Below are 20,003 nucleotides of genomic sequence, written 5' to 3' on the forward strand. Positions count from 1 at the left end.
TTAGCATAAACATAGTAGAGTAACATTCCAATATAAAATAAGGTAATAAATAAGATTACCGTAAATGAATAAAACTGAAAAACAAAAACAATCTTACCGTTCACGAGATGTCTTGATCAGGAGCGCAAGTGGAGGCAGGAGTAGGAGGAGGAGGACTAGCCTGAGTCGAAACGCCCATGATTACGGTAATTTTAAGTTAACACAAAGAAAAGTAAAAAAAATTAAGAAGAGATTTCAATGCGTGCGAACTAGTTTAAGGGCGACTACGAAGAGGAAGGGAAGTTGAAGGGAGAAGCCTGTTTCTCACCCAAACTCACGTACGTGCTGCATAAATCAGCCAATGAGATGAGAGCATAGGCGGTTCCCCAATAATCAGCCAATGAGATGAGAGCGTAGGCGGTGCCCCGATAATCAGCCAATGAGAGCGTGAAGCATCAGAAGGCATCACCAAGTGTACTCTGTTAGTCTGAACTTGCACCGACTTGACGCTTTACGTTATATGGAATTTCTTACGTAATACGATGCAAAAACTTTACATACATTTTTTACGTTCAGTGGAATTGATGTAAAAGGAGGTTTACGTTATGTGAGGTACTACTGTACTAATATAATTTCTATGCGTTACACTTTTCTGCACAGTGTGTATTCTGCCGGCCCCGCCTCCACCCACCAAGACAAAGAGACTGTATGACTGACAAAAGGGCTTCGTTCATGCTGTTGTTCTATGGAGCAAACGCGCCAACTAATGCAGCGTTAGCCCTGATCAGGAAAGCAGACACGCATGCACATGGCAGTATATTGAGTCCGGCAAAATGATCAAGTTCATTTTCATTTATTGTATGATTAATTAATTTTATTATTATCGTCCCAGGCCTAGTGCCCACGAGAAATCTTGTCCCGTTTTAATCTGGCAAGATCTTGTGGTATGAGATCTTGTGACACCCCTCATTTTTTGGCTACTAAACACATTATATGGGAAATGTATTTGATGTAGCTTGTCGCTCCAACTCTGCCAGAGAATAAGAAGACATGGCAGGAGCGATCAGTGTTTCCAACTCAGCAATTATATTTTCTGGTTTTATTTGACACTTTTGGTTACTAACATGAAAGCGCATGGCACTTTTCAACCAGAAGCCGATGCTGTCTGTGACTAAACCTCCCCACCCTCGTCCGCCACTCCCCACCCCCGGCGGCTCCGTCTTGCTTGTGACATTAAAAAAACACAAAAAGAAGTAGAAAGAGTAGAAAATTCTTTTTCATTTACATATTTGTTTTGCTTTTCATGTTTATGGCTCACTTTTTCTCTCCCGCAGTATCCATAAAAATTACATGCACATGCACTCCGCCACTCAACTAACCACCACAAATAGACTGCAGTCCTGAGGAAAACACTGCATTTGTAATGCTCCTGTCCCTTTTTGTGGTCCAGATCCTAGTTGCAGCTCACATAGCAACAACAGCGGTGAATGGCTACAACAGAACTTGGGAGCATTCTCCCACCTGGTGCTCTTCAGCGAACTGCAGACGCTCCACTCCAGCTTCTCAGCGGTACATTCCTGACTGACTAAATGATTGATCTCCAGTTGTCGTTTTAATTTTTCTTTCATTCCTAAAATCCAATGTGAAGTGACAATGGGTTTCTTTTGTGCCAAAATGTAATAGATAATTCAAATATGAATTCATTAAATAACATATGAAATTATTTACAATTATTATAACAGTCAGTTAATTAATTAAATTGTGTCATATAATATTAAATAATTATATTGGACCCAATTATGAATTATTTATTTAATGTCCAATACATTTACTTCATAGTCAATTATATATATATATATATATATATATTTCAAGGTCTCTTGATGATATTTTTGTATCAACATAAGGTTACATTAGATACTGTATATTTTATTATAGTTTGTAGTTATAGATATAATATATATATATAGACATGAATTATATATTATATTATTATTGTATTATATAGATACTGTATAAATCCAATTCAATTTTAATGCATCCAGTCATGTCTTAGTTATCAATTTAAACGGCTTTATATTCATTTCATTTGGAAAAAAATGAAACCTCTTAATGAACCTCCATATGTGCCCTTGTGCGTGAATGCAGATGGAGGCCTTACCACAGCTAACCATCCGACAGCTAGCTGACGTGGCCTCCACGCCAGGTCAGCTGACCACCCCTGCTCAGGTTGCCATGGTGATGGAGTATGTCCCGGACGCATTCCTACACAACTTCTTTGATGATTTCTCTCCTTCTATCCTGGTGGGTGTGTGAGGACAAATTACAAACTGTTCTAAGCAGCGGAACTTCTATATGAAACTATTGGTGTACTCTCTATTAAAGTTAACAATGTACTAACAGCAAAGAATTGCATAACCCAATAGAACACCACATTCGACATTAGTGGGATCAGTGGTGGCAACGGCAGTATATGATGATGTTCAATAGTGAACACAGTAATTAAACTTAAATTAAATGGTAATACAGATTGTATCAAAAAAGTAGACTCTCCAATAGCCACTATTGTTAAAATTGAATATTTTCATGAAATTTCTTTATTTGCATATGATGGTATGGACGTCATCCTTCGGTCCATACCAAAATTTATTGCAAATTGCATGCATGACTGAATACAGGACAGTTTTCAGATGGAACACCATCTTGGGCCTAACCGACCATTTCCTTGAAGACGAAAACGCGGCATTCCTCCGAGAGTACGAACGACATGCTCATTCAACATTCGGAGATAATCGTCCACCGTTGATGTTGTTGCGGTAAAATTACGGTCCAACAATTAAACCAAGACCAATCTTGTCGGAATAATCTGGTTATTGCAGCATAGAAGAACAAAAAAATTCTCATTTTGCATCACAGTTTATGACTTTTCCTTAAATTTTAACCCTTTAATTTTTTGGAGGATTTTTTTTTTTTTTTGCCCACCGGAAAATGGGCCTGTGTTCAGTCATGCATGTAATTATGCAATACATTTTGTTATGGACCGAAGGATGATGTCCATACCAACACATGCAAAAAAAGAAATTTCATGAAAATATTCAATTGTAACTTTAGTGGCTACTTTTTGGAGAGTCTACTTTTTTCATCCACCCTGTATTACTGCTACTGCTTATAATAATAATGAGAGAGTGGCTGTCATCTCACGTGTTCTACAGGGTCATGAAGACGAGTTCGAAGCCCCGGTGAGGTCGGCTATGCTGGAGGTCGTGTTCGATCGAGCAAACCTCTCCCATTCGTCGGTCAAAGATTCTGTCGTCTTAGTGTGGCTCCGCAATCGATTGCAACCCTTACTGGTGGAGTTGTCTCATCAGCACGTTTCTCCGTTCTTTGAGATACTGGCGGGAAGGAGCTGCAGCCTCGAGCAGGAAGGGTGCGTATCAACCTATTGAGTAAAGACTTTATAATTGATGAAGACTTACAACTGTTCTATATTTGGTCTGTTTCAGAGTCACGGACCTGAATATGTTCATATCCAGTCTGAGTAATGTTACACAGAAAGAAATACACAAGCACATCGTTCAGGCTCTCAAAGGTAAAGGTGCCATTGAAATGAAAACTAAGTTGCCACATGGCAATATATGTATTGAATTTCTCAGGGAATAATGTGTGCATCTTAATAACAAAATTCAGGTACTGAATGTGTTAGGTGGCTATCTACAGGGATAAAGTAGTTCAATTTGGCCATGGTTGAAATTATGATGATGCCTTATCTGCTGTGGTGGTCTGTGCTCTACCAATGTAATTATGAGACTAAAGTCATAGAACATTTTTTTCCTAATTATGAAAATAAAGTTGTACAACAATAGTAAAAAAAACCAAACAATTTTTTCGCAATAAAGTGTTAATATTATGACAAAGAATTCTGAATTTCCCAAGAATAAATTTAGAATATTTTGAAAATAAATTGTGTTATTATAGTGTAATAGTTGTTAAAACGTTTTAATATCGCTGGAAAAAATAGTTAGAGACTAAAGTCTTAATTTTACAAAAGTTTTATTGGATTATTCCAACTAATGTTAAAAACTTCTAAAATCAACAGAAAAAAATAGTAATTTAATGAGAATAAAAATATTATGAGAAAAACACATCATTTTACAATAATGTTGGAATACTACCAAAAAATGCAAGACTATCGTTCTGATTTACATGACATTAATTACTTGACTGCTTTTGTTTCTATTACAGAACCACTGCCTCTCCGTTGCTATGTCAGCGACCAAAGTTACTATGAATTCCTGCAGAGTTGGTTCATGGGTTTCCAGTTGCCCAAATTGACTACCTTCCTGTCCCTCATGCCTGAGGACCGCATGACGCAGGTTTGTGTTCACAAATAAAGACTGTCATCGACAAATCAGAGCGCCTAATGATCAATATTTACTTCTTGTTTGTTATTGCGACGCAAGTTGGTGAACTCCATGTCTCCATCTGATCTTGGCAACTACCTCCGCCTTCCTGACATTGCTGACGATGATACCAAACTTTGCTCCATCTTCGGCAACTACCACTTGACACCCGCGTTCCTGGAAATGGTGTGTTAACATTTAAACATGGATACATAAATACATTAATCACTGTAATGACCTAACCACATCACTCTACATCGCAGGAGACGCTCCCGGAGGGGCTGCGAAAGCCGATGCTGCCGTGCCTCTGGCCCATGGCTCTCAGCAACACCTCGAGATCAGAGGTTGACGCCTGGTTTGACCAGCGTCTCCACAACTACTTGGGATTCCTCACAAAGGATCTTCTCAGAAGCAACGAGACATACAACGCCACCTGTATCGCCTTTCAAAAACTGTACGTTTTCCAGTTTGTTCTCATCACAGTTTTTGAATGGCATTCTGGTATGAACATCTAAACTTGATGTGCTCTTATTTCGTTTCAGTGTCTCAGTTCTTGGCAATTTCAGCTACGTTGATGTGAACTTTGTGAGGCGAGACGTGTACGACACCATCACAACCTACCTCAACTCTGGTCAGTGCAAGGGTCACCTTTCTTTTTAAAACCTTTTGCAATAACAAACTCTATAAATTGTAACTATAAAATTATATGTATATATATATTTTTTTAATCATACAAATCACTTATTTCATTATAATATGATGCAAAAATAATAGTAGTGTTCCCTCGTTTATCACGGGGATAGTTTCCCAAAACAGCCCGCAATACAGTAAGTGAAATCTGCAAAGTTTCTTACTTAATTTTTTTTACAATGATATATGTTTTAAGGATGTAAAAACCCCTCACTATACACTTTATACACTTTTCTCAGACAGGCATTAACATTTTATCACATTTCTTTCTTGTTTCAAAACTCTCACAAAAGTTCAAACCTTTGTTTGAATTTTAATGATGAAGATGATTTTAAGTCACTCACGCATATTTGTCTCCTGTGACTGTGCCTTTTCGTCCTGGCGCCGTTCCGCTGTACTGTAGCATTTTTGTATCCTTGTTAAAATACTGTATATTGCTGCAGTCCTCCTTCTTCGAACCGAAGATTAATTTACAAGCTAGCAAGCAAGCGATGACATAGGAGACACGCAGGGCGGCACAAAGGAGATTGATTGACAATGGTCTACAGCCAATCAGGACACACAAAACAATGGGCGGTGCAGAGAGACAGGCAAGGGAAGAGAGAGAGAGAGAGAGAGAGACACTCAACTTCCCACAATGAAATGCTTCTTAAAGGGCCAGGCTCGTCCTCTAACTGTAATTGTAATTGAAACTGTAATCCGCAAAAGGTGAACACTATTACATTTTATTCTTTTTAGAAAGTCAAAAGAAACAGTGATCTACCAAAGCTAATGAGGTTGAAGTACGAGCTATACAGTAGCACAGGAAGTTGGCTTTTTACTTTTTGTCTTCTACTTTATATATGTTTTTACTTTTGAATTTGTTTCAAGCTGAGCATACTGTGTATATTTTATGATATTTTTGAAGGTCTAAGTCAACAATCGATACCTGTTAAATATTTATATCTTGTTAATATTTGCAAGTTGAGAATGAAGACCTTACTGCAACCATAATATGGTAGCTTTAGCTTTCGAACAACGCAGATGTAGTTAATTTGTAATTATAATAATTGTCTACACTTTATTATACAAATATCCTAATGTTAACACTTGAGTACAAAGTTGGTCATTCCTTTATCTAAAATCAAAGTGTCCACTCTAAAAATGTTTATTGTGACTTGAATCTTCCAATAAAGTCATTTTTTTTTTAATTGTCCTTAAAGAGACGGTGCCACGGTGTTACGACGCAAGCAACCCAGAGCTGAACTCAACAGCCTGGTTTGCTGACTACATTGGACCCTTCTTTGAATTCATCAATTTGGATGATTTGCTTTTCACATTTGGATCTGCGGAGGTACAGCCAAGGAGTTTTTTTTTAACTTAGTTGTATGTATTTTATGTGAGCTGTATGAACATGTATTTAAACCATCTTCGCCTCTTTGCTCCAGGTTCTCCAGGTGTTCACTGTGGACCTCCGGAACATCGCCATCTTCAACCAAACCATCACACCTGTCAACGTCACCAGCTACTACACAGAGCTACTATATAGACAGGACAACAACTTCAACCCTATACTGTGAGTGTTGGCATCGTTGTTTTGATGCCACCACAGAAATAACCTTGGATCACTTTAGTGTATTATATGTCGCATAAAGAATTCTGAAGGCATTTTGGCCACTTTGTCTTTGCAGCCTTCCACTGGGGTTTCGCTGCTTTGTGCCAGGGATGGCCTTTAGCCAGCTGTCACCAGAGGAAAGTGTGATAGTTCTGCACAACCTGACCAACTTGTGCACCAACTTGGACCCCCAGGTGAGATGTAGGATTGTGTATAAATAAGACTTGGACTGGTGGTTTTCTGGGGGAAACATTTCAACATGCAACATGCCCTAAGCTGCTCACACTCTTTTTTGTACCGCTCCCTCGCACATCATCCTTAATGGTGACCGTATTTTCCGGACTAAAAGTCACTCTGGAGAATAACTCGTACTAGTCAAAACTCAAGACCTAGAACAGACATTTAATCTGGAAAGGCAAGTTATTCAACTACACAATAGCACACAGAACAACAGGCTGAATAGGTATCCGGCATTAACAATTATTCACCTACACAATAGCATATTTAAGAACATACCAGCTGAATAGGCTAAATTAACATAACAAGCCAGCAAGTCCAGCAAGCAAATTGCAGATATGCAAGTTCACCAAGCTCCCAATCTCATTCCACATCACTGAATCCAAGCCTAGTGCAACCTCTCGCAGCTGGTAATGGTAATGTTCACTGATGTCAGTCAGTATGAATTAACATTTTAAAACATTTTGAATTATATACATTTTGATATATAAGTTGCACATGGCTATAAATTCCCGACCAGCCAAACAATGAAAAAAAGTTCAATTTATAATCTGGAAATTATGGTACTGCATAAAACGGCTGCTCTGAATAGGGCTGATTGTAGAGGACTTTAATGTTCTGTAATTAATTGTTGATCTTTGGAGTATTATGTCCAAAGCGTGCCAAAGTCATGTTATTAAAAAACCTAGGAACTGTTGTGATCTGTTACAAAAATGCATAAAATGTCTGCTTTAAGCAAATTAATGTTTCTGACATTTTAAAATGTATTCATGATAGGTGGCTTCTGCTTTGGCGGATAACTTTGGAAACACGATTGATGCCTCAGTTATCGCAGCCCTCGGGGATGAAAGCACTGGCATTTCTCAGGGCCAGATCCAAGCAATCAAACCCGAAGATCTACTTCTTTCCCTGGACATCCTTGGCAGTTTGTCCGGCTGGAATGAAGGTCAGGCCAAGGCCATTATCCTGTTGCTCATATCTTCAGGGCTTATGCAGGTACCTCTCTCAGGTGTAGAGCTCACTTGATTTTAACTTGTGACACCATCACCAACATGATGTCTTCTTTTTCCCCAAAAGATCAATAATGCATCATCGCTGTTGATGCTTGGCTCTCTTGTCACCGGGGTACCCGCAAACACCTTCATCAACATCAGTGGCTCCGAGCTGATCACAGCATCCCAGAACGTCTTATTCCTGTCGCACCTCATGACTGCCCCACCAATTATCCAACAGATTTTTGTGTTGCAGGTTTGACCCTTTTGTGGATTTCTAAGCCTTATTCTGGACTAATGTGAAAGGAGTTTACCTGGGAGTGTGAACCTTTTTCCCCTAGATTGTCTCAGTCAACAGCAGTAGTGATGTTATCATAGAAAACGTTCCTGACAATTTGGCGACGGAGATCCCTCCCTCTCTGCTGCTGGGCTTGAGCTCAAATAAGAACATTATCACAAAGCTCAACAGCAAGAAATGGAAACGCAAGCAGGTGGGAGATCCTGAAAAAAAACGTTTGGCAAAACCCGCTGCTGTACATGTCTTACACAGTATAATGTCTTTTGTTGTTATCACAGGTTGAGCTGTTCTTCGAGGATGTAGCCAAAGAATCAGCGACGACACTCCTAGGAAGTCCGAACAAGTGCGTTTTTAATTTTTTTTCTGTTCATCTTCAAATATTTCGATGACTGACTGTGCAAGTTTGCCTGCAGTTTGTCGTCGTCTCTGCTGCAAGGCTTCACATGCACCACAGTGAGGGATTTTTCAAAGTTGCAAGTCAACAAGTTGATCAAAGCTTGCCGCAGAAAAGGCAACAACAAGGTCATTCTGGAGGAGACACAGGTGAGAGAGAAAATTGTTCATTACCTCTACCAAGGAGGTAATGTTATGTTGGGGTTTGTTTTGTCAGTTACATCAGAACTCCTCAAAGGATTTTCAGTTAACTTTATGGAAGGGAGGGTCATGGGCAAAGAAAGAATCTTAAAAAATTTTGACCCAAATGGAACAAATATTTCAATCAACATTTTAAAATGCATGCAAAGGTAGGTAAACGTGATAGATGCTGACCACTCGTGTCACATCACATGCAGCTACTGCCACTGTGAAGCTGATTATGAAAGCTACACAGTGTGTGCATGTTTTTTGAAGCAGTGCTAATTAGAGACCCTTATTTGCTTTCATACACCATGCATCATGGGTCAGCGTTAGAAAAGTAAATATATGAAAATATATAAATAAATACAACTCTGAAATGCTTTTTGTTCTACTGACAGCTAACCTGCATGTACAATCACATCAAAAATGAGCCAGATGTCGAGCGCTTTGACCTTTATCCTCAGGATGTGCTGCTGTATTATGAGTAAGAGCATCATTATATTCATCATCTTTCTGGCTTGTACTGTACGCAGTGCTCATGTTCGTTTTGTCCTTTTTCCCTCTGCAGTTACTCACGAGTGCCGGCGGCCAGCTGCAAGTCGTACTTTGAACAGCTATCAGAAGCAGACTTTTCCGTCTTCTCCACAGTGCTCAGCTACAAACGCGATGCTCTGTTTACTAACGCCAAGAACTGTCTGGTGAGTTCGGAGACAAGGATGACAGATTGTGGGTCAACTGAGGCTGGCATGTAGTTATTTTTTGTATTTATTTTTTACTATTTTTTATTTACCGTACTATTTGTATTTATTTGTTTGTATTTTACTGTAATTTTTTTTTCATGTTAATCTTCACAAAAAGATGTAAATCTAACTTCTCTCTTCTCTTTTTAAGAATATCACCAGCACAAGCTTGACCAAGGAAGACATTTCTGTGCTAGGAAACATGTGCTGCATTCTGGATGGCTCATACATTAACACCTCAGATTCGTCCATCTTGGATAGGCTGCAGCACTGTTCAGACCTCACAGCTGATCAAGTTGCTGCTGTGGAAACTCTACTGCAGAGCGGCAACACGCCATTCGGGTACGACAGGGGCAGGGATGCCAAAAAGTGAACTCTTTACTCATATGTTTTGTATCAAGCAATGTGTTTTGTGTTTTTGTCTCCAGCGCCCCATCAACATGGACCAAAGCCACCTTGGAGGATCTTGGAATTTTACCTCTTTTTCTGACATCTAACTTCTACAAAAACTTTGACAAAGTGCGTAGCAAATATACTGAATGTATTCATTTTATGTACAGGGTGATTGTTTATGCATCTGTTCTGTTTTGATGGTGAAGAAAACAAAGCGGAGTTTCTTGAAGGACTTCCTGAAAGCTGTCAAGAAAAATGGCGTCGACAGACAAAAGCTAAAGAGCTTGAAGAGAGAAATCCGAATGTCCAATAAAAACAAGGCAAAGCGATCTGTCGGTTTGTCCCTTTTTCCTGATTTTAGCATTTGCCTCTCCCAAAGCGACATTCTCTGCTGACCTTTGTCTTTGTCTCTGTTGTAGCGAACGAGTGTACCGTGGGAGAGATCACACAAGTGACCATCAGTGATGAGACCTTCCCCTTTGACTATGATGACATCAACCAGTTCAACTGCTGCCTCAGTGCGGCCACTCTCAGGGACAACTTGGCCGCCATCATGGACAAGGTGGACCAGGACGACTACCTCAAGGTTGTTCTTGAAAAGCTGCGAGAGGTATGCCAAGGACAAACTATAATACCATAAATGCTTCAACTAACACCTCTATTCAATTAACTTCCAAGTATACTATAGCCACTGGGCGTATGGTCTACAACAAAAGCAAATAACCACCAGTGTTTTGAACTTGCATCAGGTCAAAAACATTGGCATAAACAACTATGGCTATTAATAATAATATAATAATAATAATATAATAATAATAATATATTAATAATAATATTATAATAATAATATTATAATAATAATATTATAATGATAATAATAAATACTAACACATTAATAAAACCATGTGGGCAAAGAAACATTTTCCTTCCCACTTTCTCATGTAGTCCAAAATGTTAAATTAAAAAAATTAAGTTGTATTATAAATAATTAAGTCTTCCCATTCATTGGGGAAAAATGCCACAAAAAGCTACAGAAAAGCAAAACACACATGCAGATTTGATCCTTTGACGCTCACTGAAGTGACGGGCGTTGGAAATATGTTACAAGTTTTGTTGAACTTCAGAGTCTGTTGTGGAATAATAAGAGGCACAACACATCTCGTATGCAGTTGAGGGAAAAGGGACACCCCGTTTATTCCGTTCACCCTTAAATAGACCCAGTGAACAATAACAATGACGTGGATTATCAAACCTCATCCTTCCTTGGCCCTGTTGGCAGGACATTTTGAAATCACATAACATCTGGAACATATCTTGTATAACTTCGGTCACGATGACCTCCCCCTCAGTCACGTAGGCCTGAGTTCAACTGTCTTTCACAGAACAAAAGGTACTCTGGAGTTCACAGGACAAGAATCATTTTACAATATATTCCCCCCTTTTGGGGGTCCCAAACCCCCAAAACAAATAATAATGTCTCTTAGACCCGTCATTTCACCGTCTTCATTTTCCGAAAGAAGTTCAAAGATTAAGTTCGTGGGGATTTTGATGCATGCTTGTCCTGAAGAATGGGCACGGGGAAGTGGGGAACGTGTTATGGGCAGTGATTCGGTGTGTGGCAAGGTCGGGAGAAATGTTTCTGCTCATATCATCACCGCCCAGAGGATTATTGTGCCTCTGTAAGAATGGTGTAGGCCATCTTCAGTCCCTTCTTCGATCATCCGCCGATGATCAGCTCGATGTCATCTGGAGGGACCCTTTGTGATGAGGGGCTTCTTTTGCCGAAACGAGGTGGTGACTTGGCACGTCACATGTTGGAGGAGGGCGCTCATCTCACCCCTTCCTCATAGCCTGCCTCCTGGATGGATGTCCTCCCGCACGATCTGGCTCCCTCGATTATAGCCCTCAGGAATGACTCGTCTCGGCTGGCGTGGTCCTCATGGATGGCTCGTCTCGGCTGGAGGGTCCCCTTGGTTGGTATAGCTGACCCTGTGCCAACTACTTATCTAACTGTCTGGTAACTATTATTATTATGAGTTAACTCAATGATCTACCAACTACACCTGTCTATAGAGATAGTATATATGTGTGGCATAAACTGTACTCTGAGTGCTGTGATATAGTGAATATTGAACAGATCACAAATTTTACTCCATGTCTTAATTCTTCATGATCTAATATACTTCTCAGGTAACTCATTGAATAACTGCGTCAGTGTAAACTCACAGCGACTACAGAGTAACTAACCTAGTAAGTGAGTGACATAATCCTGACATGGTAGTTAATGCTAAATAACTGAAATAATACACTTGTTAATAATAACTAACTGGTGTTACTCAGCAGTCCAACACTGACTAACTGTGAGTGAGTGCATTGTTGTTCAGTCCCGCCAAGTCCATTGTCCTTCTATGTCAGTCCTGTCCTTGGCATGGCGGTTTTCCACACGCTACTAGCACAGTTCGTGGAGAGGCCTCAGCGCATTGTGATATACAGTTGGTGGTGTCCAGCTCAAAGTCCAGCTCCTTTCCCAATCCCACAGTCAATCATACCTCACGGCTCATTGAGTCCTCTGAGTCGGTGTCATCGTCCTGACGATCGTCCGGATTGGGAAATAGATCAGGCTGCTCGACCACCAGTTGCGCTAGCTGAGCCTCTGCCACTTTGGTAACCGCCAGCGCAGTCATCTGTCTTACAAAAGTCTTAATCAGTACTTTCTTCAGAATGGGTACGATGCAACAAAGTAACAGACATATCACTGTCAAAACTATTACTGCAGTTATTCCCGTTCTTGCCAGGTTAGCACCCCAATGCCCAAGCTTTGTGGTGAACCAGTCAAGTGCCTTTACATCTTTCCCTGCATTTCCTGTCAACTCTTTGCTTAGTTCACTAATTCTAGACATTGCTGTAGTAAAAGATCCTCTTCTGGCCGTGTTCATGGGTATGTAGGTACAACATTGTTCTCCAAACATGTGGCACACTCCCCCCTTTTGACTTGTCTACACTTAGATAAAAAGGATAATGTGGTTCTCTCCACTGCGGCTTTAGTCTAACACCCACTTCCCACTGCTGTGGTTTTTGTAGTACTATTAAAGTGCATTGGTCTGATCCCCATTCTGGAGGCTCATCTTCTATTTTAAAATCCACTCCACATATACCCCTACCGAATAGTGACACTGTAAGTGAACGAACATCCTCCACTCTCCCTAGTTGACTGACCTTAATTTTGGCAGTCCATAATTCTGCAAACTCTACATTGTCCCTCCGTTGTGCTGGTGCTGAGTGGCGTATAGTTGCATCGTACTCATCTGTTTCATGTCTTTGGACTTCCTTGGAGGACAGCGTCCCTTCCCCCTTGGTGTGAGACACTGGTATTGCATTCATCAGTGCCCACAACATGCAGCTCACCATCACCAGCAAGTGAATCTTTGGCGTTTGGCGTTCCATGTGTGCTTCCTTTGTTGCTCAACTCCTCCTCTTGCTTGGATTGGGCTGGACGCACCTTGGTGCAGTGGTTTAAATGGTACCACGTCGTGCTCCCTTCCACTTGGACAGCCGTCGGTGTTGCTCGCACCACCTTATAGGGTCCCTCTCGTCTTGGCTCGTGCCACTTTCGCCTGTACACCTTGATGTACACCTGATCGCCTGGCACCACCAGGCCGTCTGACACCTCCGTGGACTCAGGAGCCCTGCTTTTCTCCTGCACATAGATAGCTCTATGTATGGCAGTTAACTGTTTTATATAATCTTTCAGTTCATTTTGCAACTGCTCAAGTGGGGGCCCTTTATAAGGCCCTCTCAAATGTGGTGCTGGCATGGGTCGACCCGTAAGCATTTCATGCGGTGTTAGATGTGTCATTCTGTTAGTCTGCATGCGATAACTCATGAGTGCAAGTGGTAGTGCATCCACCCAATTTAACTTTGTGCTAGCACAAATTTTATTGAGTTTGGCTTTAAGTGTCCCATTTACTCTCTCTACCATTCCCTGGGACTGAGGATGATAGACACACCCCAACCTTTGTCTTATTCGCAACTGTTGTAAGATTCCTTTGGCTACTTTTTGCACGAACGCCGGACCGTTGTCCGAACTTATTTCTGATGGTATTCCAAACCGCGGAATTACTTCTCTTAACAGGAATTTAACAACAGTTTCTGAACTCTGATCTTTAGACGGCATCGCTTCAACCCAACGACTAAATCGGTCAATAACTACTAACATGTACCTCTTTCCATGCACCGATTTAATCATGTCTACATAGTCTAGCACAAGATGTTTGAATGGTCCTTCTGGAACTGGTATGTGTCCAATGGGTGTAGTTATGCCTTTTCTGACATTGTTCTGTGCACAAACTTCACATTGTCCCAAGACTTCATCTATCATTGACTGTAAATATGGTGACCAATATCCTTGCTGTTTTATCTTCCTTACAACTTCCCCCTTTGCACAGTGATCTGGACTGTGCACATCTGATATTAGCACTGTAAGTAATGAGACTGGCGCAACAAGCAGTCCTTCATGTGATCTCCACAGACCTTTTTCATCTTTTGAAGCTCCTCTCTGCTGCCACAAACTGTGCTCACTTAGCCCTGCATTTTGTTGCATCAACACAATGTCATCTGGCGTAGCGACTGGTTCTATTGACACCAATGGAGCCAAAACAGTCACCTGGCTTTTAGAAGCCAATTTTGCTGCTTCATCTGCTGCATTGTTTCCCTGCACAACATCTTCATTTCCTTTCCTGTGTGCCTGACACTTGATAACAGCAAGCCTTGTCGGTTGCATCATCGCCGAAATAAGATCAACTATCTGTTTTTGGTGGTGTATTGGTGAACCATCACTTTTTTTATAACCACGTTGCTTCCACACTGCCCCAAACAAATGACACACTCCATGTGCATACGCCGAATCCGTATACACATTTGCTGTCTTTCCTTTGGCCATTCTGCACGCTTCAGTCAAAGCCTTCAACTCAGCTAATTGTGCAGAGCATGGTTGTATACAACTCTCAGCCTTTATTGTCACAAAATCACTTCCTTCCTGTTTGATAACCGCAAACCCTGCATGGCTGCCAAGGTGATCTCTGTAACACGATCCATCCACAAAGTATGTCACTTCTGCATTTAACAAAGGTGTAGACTCCAAATCTGGTCTTAACTTCGTGTACTTCATTGCCTCTGGCACACACTCATGAGGCTCACCTTCAAAACTGAATGGCATTGTGTCTGCAGGATTTACCGTTGCACACCTTTTAATGGTGACATCTGGATACGTCAACAGTGGCAAGTACTGCAAACATCGAGCCTGCGTTATCACAAACCTATTTTGGTGGATCAGCTCAGAAATTTTATGATGCGTGTATATTGTCACTGGATGTCCCATTGTGATTGTTGATGCCTTCTCATACGCATAATGAACGGCAGCCAACCCTTGATAACATGGTGGCCAACCCTGGACCACATTGTCCAGCTTCGTGCTGTAGTATGCAAGGGGTTGCTTCCTTCGACCACTACAGGTTTCTTGCATCAACACTGCAGATGCATACATGTTATGTCTATTTGACACGTACAAAAAGAACGGTTTGCCATAGTCTGGTGTTGCCAACGCCGGAGCTGTTTGCATTTCCTGTTTGATTGTTTCAAACGCAATTCTGGACTCATTGGTCCATTTCAGCGGTGACCTCAATGTCTGAGTCTCACCCTCCTTCATTATTCCTCTCAATGGTGCAGTTTTGACAGCATAGTCCACTATCCAGTTTGAGCTGAAACCAGTCATGCCTAGAAAAGTCATCATCTGTCCCACTGTAAGAGGGAGTGGCACTTTGCTCACTCCCTCCAACTGAGAGGGTGCCACTGAGATTGTTCCGTGTGATATAACTCTTCCCAGATACTCGACCTGGGGCTGGCAATATTGTAACTTTGCCTGGGAGGTCTTATGCCCCCCCTCAGCCAACTTCTGAAGTAACTTAATTGAGTCTCTGTGGCAGTCCTCGAGTGTCGGTGCGCATATTAACAGATCGTCAACGTACTGTAACAGGGTGCTATTGAGTTGCAACCCTTCAAGGTCCTCTCTTAACACCTGATTAAACACATGTGGACTATGTTTGAACCCCTGTGGCATTCGAGTATAGCAATATTGTTTTCCTCGATATGTGAACGCAAACAAATGTTGAGAGTCTTCGTGCAACGGAACACTAAAATATGCTGAGCACAAGTCTATTACTGTGAAAAACTTAGCTTCAGGTGGAACATTTGTCAAGAGAGTATGCGGATTTGGTACTTCCACTGGACTATCCTGGACGATCTCATTCACTGCTCGCAAATCATGTACCAGCCGGTACTTGGATTTGTCTGCTTTCTTCACAGGTAGTATTGGCGTATTACAAAAACTGTGTGTCTCAATTAATACTCCCGCTTTCAGAAGCCCTTCAATAGTTTGGCTTATACCTTTCTCTGCCTCTAATTTCAGAGGGTACTGTGCGCGTCTTGGAAGTTTCATGTTTGGTTTAAGCTCCACTCTAACAGGGTTTGCTGACTTCACTAACCCTACATCTGTTTCATGTTTTGACCATAGATTTTCTGGGACGTGTTCAAGCATTTCTTGTTTTAAGTCACTCTCACCTTCACGGATTTGCGGCATCTGTGGTACGTCAAATGAAGTGATGATCACTTCTTTTGGTTTTGAAACCATATGGGTACCACACAAAATTTTTATCTTTGTCTCATCTGGCGACACAAAAATTAGTGGATTTTCCGTCGCATTCCAAGTTATTTTGGACGCATTTTTCATCATTGGCCCCAAATCCTTTGATGCAAAATTTTCGTTAACCAACAAGGTTATGTGTGGTGCCGAATTGGGCACGTTATACCATTGTGCCAGGAAAGGATTTGACTCAACGTTAAACGCTGCACCCTCTTGCCCAATTATGATATACTCTGTTGTCAATGACACCGTCAGGCCTTCAGTTTGTGTTTCCCACTTTTCTTCAAAGATTTTGCTACATGATGGATCAAAATAGACTGTGCAATGGTATTCAGACCGTGGTTTTGACGCTTTTGGAATTTGAGCACAGATGTACTTTTCCCACTTTTGGAAAGCCTGGAGCACTGGTTCTGATATATCTCCTAACCAGTATACTTTTGCACGTGCTGTCTGAACATTCATTTGGAACTTTTCCTTCACTCTATCTACTTTCACTCCCTCAGGCGTACAAGAAATGTTTACATTCAGCTTGCATAGAGCATCTCTTCCTAGTAAATTTACTGGTGTCTGCTCAGATACCAGAACTGGCAATGTCGTTGTTTCGCCCTCCATTGTTAGCTGAACTGGAGCCGTCATAGGTATTGTTTGAAGCTTTCCCGAGAATCCTACTGTTTTGACAAATTTGTCAGACATGGGGAGGTGTGAGGCGTAACTTGGACCTACACAAGTGTAGGTTGCTCCAGTATCGACCAACATTGGTATTTGTTTTCCTCTGATTTGAACTTGAACTACTGGTTCTTTTTTAGTTATAGATGTTACTATTGGCAGCTGACCTTCCCCTGCAGGATTCTCTGGGCGCCCCTAATAACCATAATTTGGACCTCCCCACGGGTTGACTGGACCCAAATATGGCTGTTCTGAATTTGGACCTTGGCTCAATGGTTGTTGAGGTTGTTGATCTCCATAGCCTCCTTTGACCCAATTAGGCGCCGGCCATGGATTGGTTGGACAGTTCTGTCGATTGTGTCCTTGCTGTCCACATCCCCAACAGACTTTGGGAAGTACTTGCGGAGGGGTAGCTTGTTGTTGCGACCTCCTTCTTGATCCATCTTTTCGGCCCATCTGATATTGCCTTCCCCTTTGCGACGCTTGATTTGTTCTTGGTTGAGCATATACATTGATGACAGGTGGCGCTTGAACTGGTGGTACTGTTGTTGGCACTGGAGCTGGAGGTGGAGCTGGAGATGGCATTACGGGTGCCTCCACACTTGGCTTTGCATCCCCGACTAAGGCTTGAGCTTTCTTTTTGTTCTTGCTTGACAGTTCCCCAAGTTGCAACTGGGCAACCTTTCTTTGAACTTCTTGGTCTTGCTCTTTCAGCCGTTGTTCATCTCGTCTGTATTTTTCAATAGCATGTATCACATGCTCACAGAACTCCCTGTGTGACTTTGACGTCAGTCCCACAACATCCTCCAGTCTACTTTTTACTGGAGTTGGCATGGCTTCAACCACTGCTGTTCTGAATAGTGTGGTCATCAGTGGGCTATTTCCAACTTCTTCCTCAGTCTCTTGCTTCCACCGTTTGAGCTGACGGCTGATATACTCGGCAGGGTTCTCCGTTTCCGTAAGTGGCTGTCCCTTCAGGGCCTTGGGATCAATCTTGATCGGATACTCCCTTCGCAGTGTCCCCCACAAGTCTCTGCGATAAGGATTGAACTCAATACCATCCGCTTCAGGATTTTGCATCCATCGATGGCCACTTAGATATAGCACATTTTCCATTGTTGGTATCCCCAACACTCGTGCCCACACAGCCTTGATATCTCCAAGCGCCAGTATTTTACCCACTGTTTCTTCTTCAAACGCCCTTATCCATTTGCTGGCCCCCTCATGGATACCAGGCAGCCTGGCGATCAACCCCTCAAGATCAAGTGTTTGCCAAGGAATATACTGTCCCTGTGTTCCTTTTATTAATATTGGCAATTGATGAGCCGGATCGGTATACCTCTCTGGAGGGTGTATGCCAGGCCTGTATCTGAGATCATACTTTCTGTTTTCCTTGCCATTTGCAGCAAAGGTAAGACTTCCCCCTAAGACTTCTCTTTCTTCTGCCTCTTGGACTCCCTCTGGATAGCTTACTCTTCTTTTTACTGGTATAGCACTACTTACTCTTTCTACTGCTCCTTTTTTTTTCTCTTCCTGTTTTTGTTCTGTAGCCGTATTTTGTACATATTTTTCATTAACATCATCTATCTCATCCTCAAGGTCTTGAATTATAGTCCTTTCCTTTTGTCTTTCTAAGTCCGAGTGCTCCAGGTTCAGCCAATATGAGTGTCCATCCTTTCTTGTCATCTCTTTAAGCGCTTGATCTTTTTCAGCATAACAATCCAGTACTTGTGACTTTTTTGGTTTTGCACCCTTCCTGTCTGTGCTGCAGTATTGTGGTGGATTTTTCAGCCTTCCAACTGGTGAAATAGGATCTTGTTTGTTGTCATCAAAATCAACATCTCCTGCAACTTCGACAGTTCCCGTAATAAAAGGATAAAGGCCAGACGGAGCCACTGCAGCGAACTGACTATTATCCTGCATGTTTTTTTCCATATTTCTGTTTTTTATTTTAAATCCATCGTCGCCTTTAGCTCTAAACAGTTCACGATTCTTTTTCATTGTTTTTCGGAACATTTCACCTTCCTTTCTGAACAACTGTATAATTTCCAATTCCTTTTCTCTTTTCTGTTGTCTTTTGTTACTTTTGTCTTTGGGTTTATAGTCCTTTATTCGGACTTCCATGTCATCACACAAACTCACATCAAATGTTCCACCTTCAGGCCAACTTGGATTTAAGCTTTTAGTGCGTTTTGTCCACTTTTTAGAGACCTTCTCGATGTCATCCTTCCTTTTTGGGTATTTTAACCCTAAAATCGTTGTCGAAGGAATAGCCATTTTGAGTATTTCAACTTTCAAGACAGAAATTAAAATAAATGTTATTGTTTGTTCTGTCACAAAAATAAGTTATTTTGCAAAAGTATCTTAAACTCAGACTGCAATTTTATCACAATGTTATTTGATGAGTATTGTCTTTATTCACTTTCAAAATTAAGTCTTTATACACTAGCACACCACATTAAAATGTTTTAAACTTAAACACCAACATGACACTTTCCATAAATGCTGTACAGTTCAGAACCACAGCTTGCAGAAACTCTCCAATCTCATAACACAAAAAAAAAAACTCTTCCACTGGCTGGCTTGTTCTTCAAACACTCAGAGGGAGGGCTGTAGCCACTCCCCTTGTGTCCCCTCGCTCAACACCTCCTTCAGTTATTCACTTCACATCCGGTCACTGGCAGAACCACACAGCTTGACAAGATTCACTAAGTTCAAAGTAATGCAAAACAAAGTCTCAA

General features: G+C 41.3%; 1 protein-coding gene across 2 annotated transcripts in view; it reads left to right on the plus strand.

Annotated features, from left to right (window-relative positions):
• The window catches only part of LOC129183238 (uncharacterized), a 55,048-nt gene that overhangs the window by 29,048 nt on the left and 5,997 nt on the right, over positions 1-20,003 (plus strand). For both annotated transcript variants that reach the window (XM_054780259.1, XM_054780260.1), the window contains 22 exons: positions 1,430-1,548; positions 2,128-2,283; positions 3,192-3,406; positions 3,483-3,568; positions 4,222-4,352; positions 4,440-4,565; positions 4,643-4,833; positions 4,922-5,010; positions 6,272-6,402; positions 6,497-6,624; positions 6,740-6,857; positions 7,678-7,896; positions 7,978-8,148; positions 8,234-8,383; positions 8,469-8,533; positions 8,604-8,733; positions 9,165-9,250; positions 9,335-9,464; positions 9,658-9,848; positions 9,935-10,025; positions 10,106-10,235; positions 10,319-10,509. In XM_054780259.1, the coding sequence (XP_054636234.1) occupies positions 1,430-1,548; positions 2,128-2,283; positions 3,192-3,406; positions 3,483-3,568; positions 4,222-4,352; positions 4,440-4,565; positions 4,643-4,833; positions 4,922-5,010; positions 6,272-6,402; positions 6,497-6,624; positions 6,740-6,857; positions 7,678-7,896; positions 7,978-8,148; positions 8,234-8,383; positions 8,469-8,533; positions 8,604-8,733; positions 9,165-9,250; positions 9,335-9,464; positions 9,658-9,848; positions 9,935-10,025; positions 10,106-10,235; positions 10,319-10,509 (3,044 nt within the window). The remainder of the gene's footprint in view (positions 1-1,429; positions 1,549-2,127; positions 2,284-3,191; positions 3,407-3,482; positions 3,569-4,221; positions 4,353-4,439; positions 4,566-4,642; positions 4,834-4,921; positions 5,011-6,271; positions 6,403-6,496; positions 6,625-6,739; positions 6,858-7,677; positions 7,897-7,977; positions 8,149-8,233; positions 8,384-8,468; positions 8,534-8,603; positions 8,734-9,164; positions 9,251-9,334; positions 9,465-9,657; positions 9,849-9,934; positions 10,026-10,105; positions 10,236-10,318; positions 10,510-20,003) is intronic.

The sequence above is a fragment of the Dunckerocampus dactyliophorus genome, chromosome 6, assembly GCF_027744805.1.
Source record: "Dunckerocampus dactyliophorus isolate RoL2022-P2 chromosome 6, RoL_Ddac_1.1, whole genome shotgun sequence".
NCBI classification, from domain to species: Eukaryota; Metazoa; Chordata; class Actinopteri; order Syngnathiformes; family Syngnathidae; genus Dunckerocampus; species Dunckerocampus dactyliophorus.